Source organism: Dermacentor silvarum, chromosome 1 (genome assembly GCF_013339745.2).
Source record: "Dermacentor silvarum isolate Dsil-2018 chromosome 1, BIME_Dsil_1.4, whole genome shotgun sequence".
In the NCBI taxonomy this organism is placed as follows: Eukaryota; Metazoa; Arthropoda; class Arachnida; order Ixodida; family Ixodidae; genus Dermacentor; species Dermacentor silvarum.
In genome coordinates, this window is record NC_051154.1 from 302,923,960 (window position 1) to 302,936,421 (window position 12,462).

At 47.2% G+C, this 12,462-nt stretch overlaps 1 protein-coding gene across 2 annotated transcripts in view; it reads right to left on the reverse strand.

Moving 5' to 3' along the window:
- The window catches only part of LOC119437263 (band 7 protein AGAP004871), a 183,035-nt gene that overhangs the window by 20,100 nt on the left and 150,473 nt on the right, over positions 1-12,462 (reverse strand). For both annotated transcript variants that reach the window (XM_037704302.2, XM_037704301.2), the window contains exons 3-4: positions 8,212-8,284; positions 6,068-6,150 (exon numbers count right to left, since the gene is read on the reverse strand). In XM_037704302.2, the coding sequence (XP_037560230.1) occupies positions 6,068-6,150; positions 8,212-8,284 (156 nt within the window). The remainder of the gene's footprint in view (positions 1-6,067; positions 6,151-8,211; positions 8,285-12,462) is intronic.

Consider the following 12,462-nt stretch of genomic DNA (forward strand, 5'->3'; position numbering starts at 1 on the left):
GTAAGAAAAATCACCTGTACGTATCCGTCGCATAATGGAATATTCTCAGGGAAGTTGGCTTCTGCAAATGACTTCATGCATACATCACCGCGCGGATGACGACCTCCCTCTCCTCTAGAACGTACGCTCTCCTTCCAGGTCGGTGGACACTCATTGCCCCCCCCCCCCCCCTCCGCCTTCGTGCGAGGCACCGCGACAGCTCCATCTCGTGAGTTATGTCACCGCGGCCGACTTCAATCTGCGTCCCATGCATTTCAATCTTGCTTCCCTTGCCTAGCCAGCCGTACAGAAAGAAAGAAACCCGGTCGGGACCTCTCTCGAGTTTAGACCAGCCTGCGGAGGAGATATTGGGTAGGTGAACGGAGAGGGGGGGGGGGGGGGCAGCTAGCATGGAAGGACGAAAAGCAGCAAGCGCAAAAGCGAGGCACAAAGTCTCCCTGACACGTAATCACCCCGGGCCAAAGTTTTACGAATCCCATCGAGCAGGCTTCGATAAAGAGATGAGCGTGGAAGAGAGCCGTTCCTGGAGCAGGTACCACAAGGTTGGGAGGGGGGGGGGGGGAGGAGCGCAGATTGCGAGGGCGATCAATACTCATCGCTGCCTTCAACTAGGCAGGTAGTATACTAGGCGGACATCCGGGCCCAGCCAGAAAAGACTGGCCGAGTAAGGAACGCGCGCGGGCTCGCGGCGGCCGCTAAAGGAGGAGGCGGAGGAATATATATGTATATAAAAGGGATCGAGGAAGAACGCCCTGCAAAAAAACATGGGCGCATGGCCGCCCCTGAAGAATGGAAGCTTGTCTCTGCTGCGCACAGCGCGCAAGCGGACCGCCGGTCGGCCAGGCGAGCAGGCGGACGAGTGAGCGAGATCGCGGCGGCGAGAGCCGCCTTCTCGACGAATGGGCGCTCCTTTTGTCGGGTTCCCGGGATAAGACCAGCGGGGCCCTCATTCTTGCGATAAGGGCGGGAGAAAAAAAGGAATGTGCGCGATGGGGAACGCCAGGTGTACGGCGCCGTCGCCGAGCGCGAGGCGTCGCTCCCCTTTCGTTCCGCGCGAAAAAAGCGTCGCCTCTGAGAGGGGCTTTGGTCCTGCGCGGTGCGAACAGCGCGGTCGTTAGACCAGCGGCTGCCGGCCAGAACCGCGGGCAGCGATCTAGCGGCCCTCGTCTTTGCTCTCGATTCGCGGCAGCGCTTATTGTGCTCGGTCGGGCCGCGTGCAGATAAAGGCGGCACTCTCGGCGGTTCAAACTCCTGATGCGTTTCGTCGTTGTTTCCTTGTCTCCGTTAAGAAGTGTGAGACCGAAGAGAAAGAAAACTATGGGAAAAGGCACGGCGTATAAGGTACGGCGCCCTGGCATGTTATTATCGCATTCAGTTCCATCTGTACAGGTACTTCGTTGTATATATATATACTTCCTTATATAAAGAACGGAGCACCTCTCCGGCGTGAAGCTATACCAGATATGGTCACTCGCTCAGAAACTGGCTCTACCAATTTAAGAAAATAAACGCTTACTTGGTCGACAAAGGTGCCCCCGTTTCTGGACCAGTAACAGAAATACTTCCTGTTCAGTTTGCTGCTGAGTGCAATATTCTACTTTTTGTGCAACTTTGGCGAAAACCCGCCGCATCTGGCCAGAAAGTACAACGGCATTTCACCTGCGGCTGCTTACTATGTCGCAGAATCAATTCCAGAGCGCGATGGCCGCAGTTCAATTCAGCTGCACTCAGGCGGCGAGTTTTCCGCGCACCTTAAAGAACCACCGGCCAGTCGGTCAGAGCTGGCCCGCAGCTGTCAAGTACGGCGTCTCTCAAAGTCGCAAATTGTTGCACTTGAATTAAAAAAAAACATAATTCAGTCCTAAGTCGAAAGTTATGCGCCTGAGAGGCTCCATATTTTTGAATGAACGCCGTGAAGATTCAGTTTTTTGTCTGGTTGGCTCCTACAAATCAGGCTGCAGGGTAATGATCATATGCTTATACATGTGGCGACACATTTAGCATTTAGTGCGTGACTTACACCATCCAAGATGGATGGTGTAAGTCAGAACGGAGCACCTCTCCGGCGTGAAGCATTACACCATCCATCTTGGATGCTGTAATGCTTTACAGATCTTCAAGCACAGATCACTGCCATAGGAAAATTTCCCCTGCTGTCTGTACGAGCGCTGCCTGCTGCTTTTCAGATGGGTTGTGCTGTCCGGATATCGAGGCACCTGACACCTCTGCTCCCTGTCACGATCTTCACGCAAGCCAGACCCATGTCATGTTGGAAACGAGGCTTTAAATCTTTTCGCACACAGTTTCCCGCCCCGAATTGTGTCGAAGCATGACGTTCGCCATCTTGACTGTGCCGGAAGGGACCCTCCGAGGAGCCAGCTTTCGGTCCTTTGAAGGTCCTTTGAAGAGTTCTTTAACTGTTCGGTGACCTGGGGGCGCATTTATTGTAACAACCTTGCACGAATATTTCTGCTTTTACATATACCACTGGCTCCTTGTAGCCGTCGAACCTCGCCAAGCGATTGCATTTGAGGCTTGAACTTATAAAGCACTTTTGCCATCAGCACTTCTGTGTTTCGCCTGATATAGAAACGAAGAATCGATACCATTTATCTATGACCGCGACAGGTCAAAAGTGAATTCAGGAAGCCGAGTGGCGGGGCAGTGTCATCTACCTGCGGAGCCTGCCGTCTCTAGATTCGCGTAACCTGTTTAGCTTTGTTGACTACAAAATAGTAACACGAAGTAACACAAAGACATGACAGCGTAACAGCGCCGCGTTCGTGTCGAGGCCAGTCAACTCGGAACGCTGAGCTCGTTTTTGTTGGAGTACGGGGCTCACAGATATATATATATATATATATATATATATATATATAACGTCGGTTGTTTGTTCTAGTTAACGAAACGGGAAAGAACCGATGTCAAATGAGCCGCTGTGTAAGCCACACGTAGAAATCTAATCCCCGTGATAGATACGAGCTTAAGCGGGCCAGCGGTAACCTCCGTATTTAAAGTTGTTAGTGTTAGTACGAAGGTAGCCTAGTTCTTTGCCAAGGACACTGCGTAAAGTGTAAAACAAGAAAAAAAATGCTTTCTAGCACACAGCTCTCCTGTCAACTTAGAACAGTATTTTTTTTTTTTTTTGGTTTACGTCTACTACAGCGCATAATAAGGCACTGAGCTCCCCGTGAATTCGTGTCCCCCCATTGCTTGAAACGGTCACGGAGAGGAGCGTGCAGCGAAAAACTTATATCTACAAACGACATGGTACGCGTACTAGCGTCTCTCTCGCTTTTAGTAGCAAATACAGAAAGAAACAAAGAAGGAAAGACAGAAGCAAACAATAAAATCACAATACATGTACTGTAATGCGTACTTGCCAGTATTTTCTAACCAGGTATATGCAAGCCCGTGACTCTGTTGACCGTGCCCCGTGACATAAGCGATTTGATATCGGCATTGAGCACGAGAGAAAAATGCTTGCTCTCAGGCAGATGTTTACCGTGCGTGACACTGTTCTTTCTTTCTTTCCTTTTTTCAATTCGTAATAATAATGGTTGTACGACATCCCTACACTGCTTTTCACACAAACAACTCCGCCGCTGATCGGCGATCGAGCCCCTATAAAGTACTAGCGGCGTAAAAGCAGCTGTCTGCCAGCTTCGCGCCTTTGTGAACGCTGGTGGCACCGATTAGGTGGACCGTTACCGTTATTTATTTTCTTCTTCAGCAAAAAAAGAAAAAAAAAAGCCGGACATGGCCGAAAAGAAGGCAGTCAGTGGATTATGTGTATATTGATCGAGATCGACGAGTTGGAGCCCGCCATACCGATACAGTCGGCGCGGAAGAATTAAGAATTATACGGTGTCACACAATGGAATAGGGAGTTTTAAGACATTTCCCCCGATGACACGAAATTCTAGGGGAAAAAATCAAAGAAAGAAAAACAGGATGGCGTAGGCCTCCATTTAGTAAGCGGACCTCTGCCGAAAGCTCGCGCGATGCAAGGAAGGAAAGGAAGAAAAGGGAAGAGGGGGGTGAGAAATTCGAAATAGTATCCGCTTTTCCATCTAATGGTACTTTACAGTGTATGGGGGAAAACTCGCGGGAGGAAGCGGGCTCGCAAGGAGGCCCGTTAGATTCCTTCAAGTGCAGTGGACGGGAATGGATGCCGCCGCCGCCGCTTCAGGACGACACCGTACAGGGTCTCGCTCGCGCAAGCACTGCAGCCGCTAAAGGATAAGGCGGCATAGTGAGAGCTAGGACACGGGGGGGGGGGGGGGGGGGGAGTCTGCAACGGAGCAAAGGGACGTTGTAAAAGGGGCCACGGTGAGGACGAGAGGGATGGGATGTGTACGAAACGGGAGCCGACGGGAGCGCAGAGGGTGGCGCACGCGCCGGGCGCCGATGCGGCGCTCGTGCGCACGCGTAATGGGATTTCGTGTCCATTAGGCGGCTGCGGCGGCGGCGGCGGTGCGCGCGAGCTGCTAGCGCCGCGTGGAAACGCTGCTGCGCTCCCGCGTTTGCACCCGGCCCCGTCGCCCTCCCGCTACCCCAACCCCTCCTATTTGCGTTTTCAAAACAAACGGGCCAAAGATCGCCGTCGGCGGCGCGGAGGCGAGCGAACACAAAATGCGTGGCGCCCCCGACGCGCGCAGCAGTGCTGCTGAAACAAAAGCCCGAAACAACGGTTCTCTCTTGCTGTCTCGCTCACACACACACACACACACACACGCGCGCGCGCGCAAACACGCGTGAACACACGCACACACACACACGCAGTGTACGGTATATATATATATATATATATATATATATATATATACGCTAAATGAATAGAAAGGAAAGGGGAAAAGGAAACACAAAGCGAGACAGTGCCCTGCATAGCAACTAAAGAAGGAGTGTCGCCCAAGCAGCGCACTGCATATGCGGCTACAGCTACCACATGCACCATGTTTCTGCCAACTAATGGCGCTGAGCCGCGTTGCGAAATTCTGAGAAGCGTGCGCGGGTGTTGCTTGCTTGCACGGCTATATGCTAACGTATTTCCCTGCGTTTTTTGTTCTCCTCTCTCCACCCCCAAGATTCCTTTTTCTTTCGTTTTGCTGATCGTGTAGGTGCGAACGTTAATGCGCAGCAGCTTACCAACTCAAATGTACATGTACACAAACCAAACAAGACAAAGAGTGAAAGAGGCTGCGGCGGGGGAGCTTGATAATACGACTGGTTCCTATACGTGCATGCAAGCGCCATATTGTAAACATACAATTGTTTTCTCGCTTTGTCGGCCGTGCATTCATACCTCGCGCGTGAAGTTTGAGCGCCTCGTTCATTTAATAAAAAATCCGGTCTTCTTTGTTTTTTTAGCACTCCAGAACAACATTTAGTCCGCAGCAAGGTCTTACCAGTTTCTAATCGCGATTGCCGCTCTTTTGTTTGCATGCGCGAAACTGCCGGCTCGACATTCTAGATGTTGGACACGCATGCTTGGTTTTTAAACATCGCTCCCTTTTCCTTCACACTCCATCCACCCCATCGGTACAAACCAGCATAACCGTATACGACACTCAGAGAGTTGCGCGCGTGGTTGGCGCGCTTGCATTCGAGGACAGTTTTAGCGAGCATAAACATTAGCACCAAAGAGAGCAACGTAGCGTATGGAAGAGGGCGACGTCGGCGAGTTTGGAAAGCGCGGAGAATGGAACGAATCCTCTAGGATAAAGTGCCGAAAATATAGAAAAAAAAAAACGATGCGAAGATAAGTTATTATGGCAAACAAACAGCTTAGTGTGGCCGACGAGGCGCGGCTGTTTCAGTGCGCGTTGGTAACTGGTCGGCACGCCGACGCTTGCTGCGGCTAGGAATGCCTGGAATGCGGTGCGCTGCCGTTGTCCTATAGTATGTTTTAGTTAGTCTCTAAGGCACGAAAGGTGCTCCGCTCTTTCCGCGCGACGAGAAGGCAGGAGAAACTATCGTACGTTAAGCGAGGCAGTCGTTAATTACTCATGCAATGGATATATACATATATACTAAAACAGTGTAGGAGAGACAAGGCAGCACTCACCTCCTGTGGAGGAACATCGAATGATACTGTCCTCAAGTCCACCTTGCAATAGGTGTCGATACAGGGTATGATGAAAAAGATGCCTGCGTGTCGGAGGAGAAACACAAGCGTGAATACAGTACAGACACATTTGTGTTTTTTTTTGAAAGCATACTAAACAAATGTTCCTTTTTATTTATCGTGTCGTTCGTCTGTTTGTCTTCGAGCTGTTGCTACAGGCTTTGTTCTCAGCCACACTCGCCATATTTTAACGTTTTGCCGTTTACATGTTTCCTATTGGGAATGGGCTCACCAATGTCTGGCCACCACCACGTACTGGAGAGTAGCAAAGCGTCCTGCAATGAACGCGAACTATACCATACCGTGTGCTCCAGCTAACGTTACCCAAGCTGTTAACGAAAAAAAAAATATTTAAAAAACAAGGTGCATGATACATTTATATGAGCTAGGGGATTCGGTCGTCAGAGGTAGGATGATCGACCACCATATGTCTTAATATCGTGTCTTGGACCATGTTTTTTAAATCATTTCTTTCATTGAACAACCTGGCTAACGTTAGCCGGGACGCCCTACATAGCTGCTATGGCACCGATGCAGCCGCGCATGTGCAAGCTGCTTCTTCTCAGACCAATTTTATGTTCTTTCATTAGCAAAAGAACGCCGACTCCCTGTGCCGCATCGTAGACAATCGCAACGCGGTACTAACTCGTAATGACAATGTCTATTCCAAAACTATTTATGAGCAAAATATATTTGTGAGCGCTATGAAGGTAATATGATATCGGAGCCGGTTGTATGTAGCCGTCGCTGCCAGTAATGCAAACACTGCGGCAAAATTATATCGAGGAAGTTTTCGGGTTTAATATGGTATTAAATATGAGACAGACCGGTAGTTTTACAGGCTACTTCTATATCGACCATTTTCATCTTTTTACTCTTCGTTTTTTTTTTTAATCTCGTCTCTCCTTCCATAATTTTCGTTTCCTTACCTCCTTCATCAACCCACTATCCGGTCTTTGCATTAGATATAACTTGCCTGTTTTTCCCTTCCCGGTTTTTCTCTCTCACTACTCTGTAATTAGAAATTAAGGTATGCTCTGACTCTAGAGAAGACTTCATCGCCAATCTCGATCAAACCATCGATGATATCCCCATCAGTGTAAGCATATCTATACCATGTGAGTCTTAAATGTCAAACACCAAAAGTAAAATCCTGTAAAGCAGAGTAGAAGGGAACCTATGCAAGGTGTATTTAAGCTACTGCGCTAATTGGTGAGCAGCTAATTATTTTATGCAAATGTGTCCCAAAGACATAATTGGTTTCAAACATTTATAGCTTATGTTTGCATGTCGAGGGCGAAAGCAACCATTGCCCGATACTAAGCCATTTAACGGACTAGTGCAGAATGCCTTAGTCCTGGATCTACCGTATTATGTGAATTCGTAGTCTATTACATCTCCGCAGTCTCCACGAGGCCGAATAATACGGCAGCATCACGACCACCTGCGTACTTTCTGTGCATTTGCTTACAAAGACTTGGTCAGTTATTTTTCTGAAAAACCTATAGCCAGTGCAGGCATTTTTGCAAGAGGGATATAACAGCTAACGCAAAGAAAAGAAGAAAAAAGCCAAGCACCTACTGAATAGCATAGTCACGAGAGTATGGGAGCTGTACACGATTGTAATTTGCTAAAATATACGAGTAAGCGGCTAATTCGCACTTGCGAAAAAGCACATCCTTGCGATAAACAATGGGTTGAGGTTCCACGCCATATTATATTAGGCTTCCATATTTGCCTGCTTGGTTGTGGCTAGGCAGCATGCAACATAAATCAAACGGCAAGAGTGCTTTCTTTTTATGCCTCCATATTGTCGCTAGCGATGCCAGTATTTTATGAGCTCAGATCACTTATTATGCACGCAGGACCAAAAAACTGAGAATGCTACCACTCCGAACGAGTTCTTAATGGCAACGCACTCGTCGACGAAGTGAAAAAAAAAGTGTAGAAATAACTGGTGGCAGCAGCAGACTGGCGAGGCTATAGTGCGGCGGGAGAAATTTCCCAGTCCCCAACTGTGAGCACTCTAATTATCGAATGGCACTTCCTGGTTGGAGGCAGTCATATAAAGGTTGTGACCTCACCTGGGCCTTTGGCTCCTCCGCGAAGCAATCGACCGAGGCGGAAGATGACGGCACGCTCGTATTCTTGAACTACCTGCAAGTTGAAACACACTCAGTTCAGCACCGCGCAGAGAAGCAACACCGTCCGAGAACTTGTGTAACCGCGGTCTGGCCAATCACCTTCACCACCCCTCGACATTTGTAAACGGCGAGGCTTGCTTGATACCCGAGAAGTTGAGAGCGTCGATGATAACCGCATCTTAGAGGAGGCATTGGCAGCAGCGGATGGCGTTTACGCGGCGAAAAGTTGAGTAAGAAGTATGTTTCTCGCAGTCTCAGCATAGTTACAGAAGTGGCTCTCGCACCGGTGGCAACGACGTCGGTGTACTTGATAACATATTTGGTACACCAAGACAGACATGAAGACTCCCTGCCAATGAAAGGTACGAAACAACTTGTTCTCGGCTCAGTGTAATGATTTCTGTGGTTTCGGTAATGAGTAGCCGAGTGCAAGCCGCACCTAAACCACTAGGTAGCATGAGCAAGGTGTTCGTACAGAACACATTGTTCACCCAGCGGATTGTGCAACACACGCATATACCTCACGTTCTATTTTCCACCGCCTCCACCATTTCGAAAGGTGCTCTCCAGCACACATGTGTCGCAAGTGCTACTCCAGGTAGGCGGTGGCTTTTGGTCATTTGAAAGGGATTGCTGTTTATGAATATAGTATACAAACCTTTGAACGCTGCATGTACAGTAAAATTTATCACTGCTGGTTAATTTCAGTGGAAAGGCTCATGCCACGATAAATCAAACATTCTACGTTTCATCCAGTCTATAATGAGTATCGGAAAATGTCGATCGAAGATACCGATGTGTAGATGCAAATGGTATTTGCGCTTATTAAGCTCTGAACGTCTGACGAATGGCATCATTATTGCGTAAAACAATGTAACTTTGGAGAACGCTTCTTGGGGGTAATCGTTGGGGCAATGTATCTCGAAAGTTCTCCAGTCATTCGTTTCCGTAAATATCCTCATTTATTCAAGAAAATCGCACATAAAGCGTAGAGTTGTTCTTGGTTTACCAATAATCAGGAGTCCTCCAACAAGGCATTGTGTTAAAGCAAGTGCCTTCTTTCTCACCGCGTATAATTCCTTCAAGTATTGAGGAAACTTGCGGTTTACTTACCTGTCAGAGAGCTCATTCTTTATCCATAATTGAAGTAAATGTTGTGAGTACATTTTCTTTTCGTAAGCAGGGTGAAATATTTATACGAATACTCGGATCAGTGCTGCCAAACGATGATAAAAGGGGCGAGGTAAAGAAAAAAAACATTTAGGAATATTTGTTTTCTGAGCCAAACCAGGTTACCGCCGAAGCTGCGGTCGCTGAGTTCTCTAGAAACTGTGAAAGTAGTCGCAAATGGGTGGGCAAGTATATGACATTCAAATGAGTATTACCCATGAAAGCGGAGTACATTTCGAGAGCATAGACCAGAATGCAAGAAAATATTTACTGCTTGAGAAATGCGACACAGTGCCACCACCGATCGCAGCATCTAAACCTTCAGACGCCACAAAGCTCTCGCGCGACATCACGTGCGTCTCAACGAACTACTTGGCGTTCGACGAAGAAAGCACCCGTTCAACTAAGAAAAGGGATAGAGGAATCAAAGACAGCATTTTGTTTTTCACTCTAAAATAGGTAAAAATAGTCAGATAAATTAATTCGGTTTATTAAAGAAACGATGCGGGTTTGAAGGCGTATATTTGTTGCAGTGGGTATATCTGATCAAAAATTTATAATCTTTTTTTTTGGCAGCAATTTAGTTAGCTTTTTTTGGAAAGCTAGACATATCATATCTTTTCATTCTTGGAAAGGGTGTTTGCAATCAGGTTTTAAAGTATTGAGAGGCTATTTGTGCAGTTTTTAATGCGAATTAGTGATCGAGCCAGTGTGGGTATCCATTCCCTGTGCCAATTTGCAAATCTCTTTGGTAGTTGCACGCCGCCACGCGTAGAATGGCGGATGCCACGTTGAGACCAAACTCTGGAAAAGCTACTCATTAAGCACATGTTTATAGCGAATTGTTCTGGGAAATTTCGCAGATATATATTACTGTCGGCACTCGAATATAATGATTTCGATGAGGGATTCTATCTAAACGAGTAGCGTATTGCGATTATCAATAGGCGTTAGTGCAAAGGAAAATATTTTTTTTTCTTCTATAAAATTTTAATCACATTCTTGACGCGCGCAAAGTCTGCTAAACATAAGCGAACTCTGAATAACGGTGCTGTATTTGTGCTTCCACTCATAGTTTTAACGTATTACAAAGTACAAGCGCTCTATAGACATTCAGCGATGCGCAGTGTCTTTCTTCGTCTTGTTTTCCGTGCTTCTACGCACTGGTTTGCAATGTGATTTAGATATCTTTACCGAGCGCATTTAGTGTGCGCAGCCCAAAAGAACATCCCATCGGTAGTCCATTACACGTTATGCACTAATGGGGACATTTCACCGACGAAGTTCTTTAGTGTTCACAGTGCAGGCTCCGTTATAACTGCATTGTAAGGTTCCTTGTGGTATGTTCTGTTAACCTAAAATATTTGATTATTATTATTATTATTATTATTATTATTATTATTATTATTATTATTATTATTATTATTATTATTATTATTATTATTATTATTATTATTATTATTAAATATACGCATTTACGAATAGTGTCTATTGAACTCGAACACCGAATCGAATAGTACACTATTCGATTCGTTATTCCAAAGTTTCGAATATTCCCACACCCCTATTTCCCAATCAGCTTCGGAGCTAACCTAGAAGATAAATATACAATTTAAGCAAATCAAGCTCCGACACACTGCAGACTTGTTTGTCCACGCTTTATTTTGATGTCCCTGAATCGGCAATGTCACGTTTGGTTTACTGCTTTTTTTTCCCCTCTCCACTCCGACAAAGCTGCACTTCATTCATTATGCCCCGCAAGGGCAAAAACTAGAAACCAAGATAGGCATGTAATAAGAAACGAATGAAGATGAAGCGCACGGGAGTTATATACTATAGAAAAATATCGTAAATCCCCGTTTAGTTCCGATCTTTCTGGAGGCTGGCATTACAAAAAATATTACGCGCTCGTAAAAGTCCGTCTTGGTAAGAACGAATGGCTATCCGCTGCACTGCTTTTAAATATCCCAGCAGCGCCTTCTTCTTTCCTTCTCTTTATTTGAGTCTGACTCCATTTGCAATGGTTCTCTCGAAGCGAGAAACCGATTGTCGAATCTCTACTCCGCGCGATATAGCATAGAACGTGACAGCTACCGAGTATGCGCCTATAGCGGGATGGTGTCGTGAACTCCAAGTAGGGGTGGTGGTTTCTCTTTCGGCGAGGGGAACGAGAGGGGGTCTTTTACTGCGCATAAGAGCGTGCTCTGTAAGACGCCAGTGAACATCAAAATGCACAAGCGGGGGGGACGAGTATGCGTCAATTAAAACCGGGCCCCTTATCGCGCCTGTTCGCTCGGCTGACTTTGTGTCTGCGATGTTGGCCGCTATTGATTGCCACCAGCGGAGGCGGCGGGGGCCAGAGGTCGATCTTTTCCCAGCGCCGTGAACGGCGTATCGTGCGGTGGTCTTTGGCGATAAGGCCCATTGTTCGCGACCACTCGCCCGCTTTGAATCGTGCATTGTTTTGAAAACAAAACAAGTTAAGAATAGCGAGAGCACGGAAGAGAGCACAGCTTCGGGCTGTGTTTGCTTTGCGGGATGCGTTGTGGAAATCTGGAACGCGCGCGAACGCGAGCGCGCGAAGGGTGCCGCAACTTGCTTATCGGGCCTGAAAAACTTTGGCGCTCCAGGGGCGGCAGCAGACACGGCTCAATGAAAAATAAAAAGAAGAAGGAAAAAGCCTGCCGCCATTGCGCAAGCTTCTTAAATGCAGCTCACAGTAAGCGATCATTCATTTCAAACCGAGTAGCCACGCATCTTTAAGGTTACATGCATGACGATTCATGCCCGGCTTGTCGGAGGACACGAGCTCCGACGCGCTCGTACAGGAAAGAATGAAAGAAAGAAAGGAAAACAGTTAATTAAATTGTGGAAATTAACTTCGCGAAACTGCGCAGTGTTTTATGAAGGACATCGTCAGGGGGAGGGCTCCGGATTAATTCTGGCGCGCGCATGTGCTCTCGCGAATCCGTGCTACGCAATGTGACAAATGTTATATTGGCATGCATTTCTTCAGTTTAT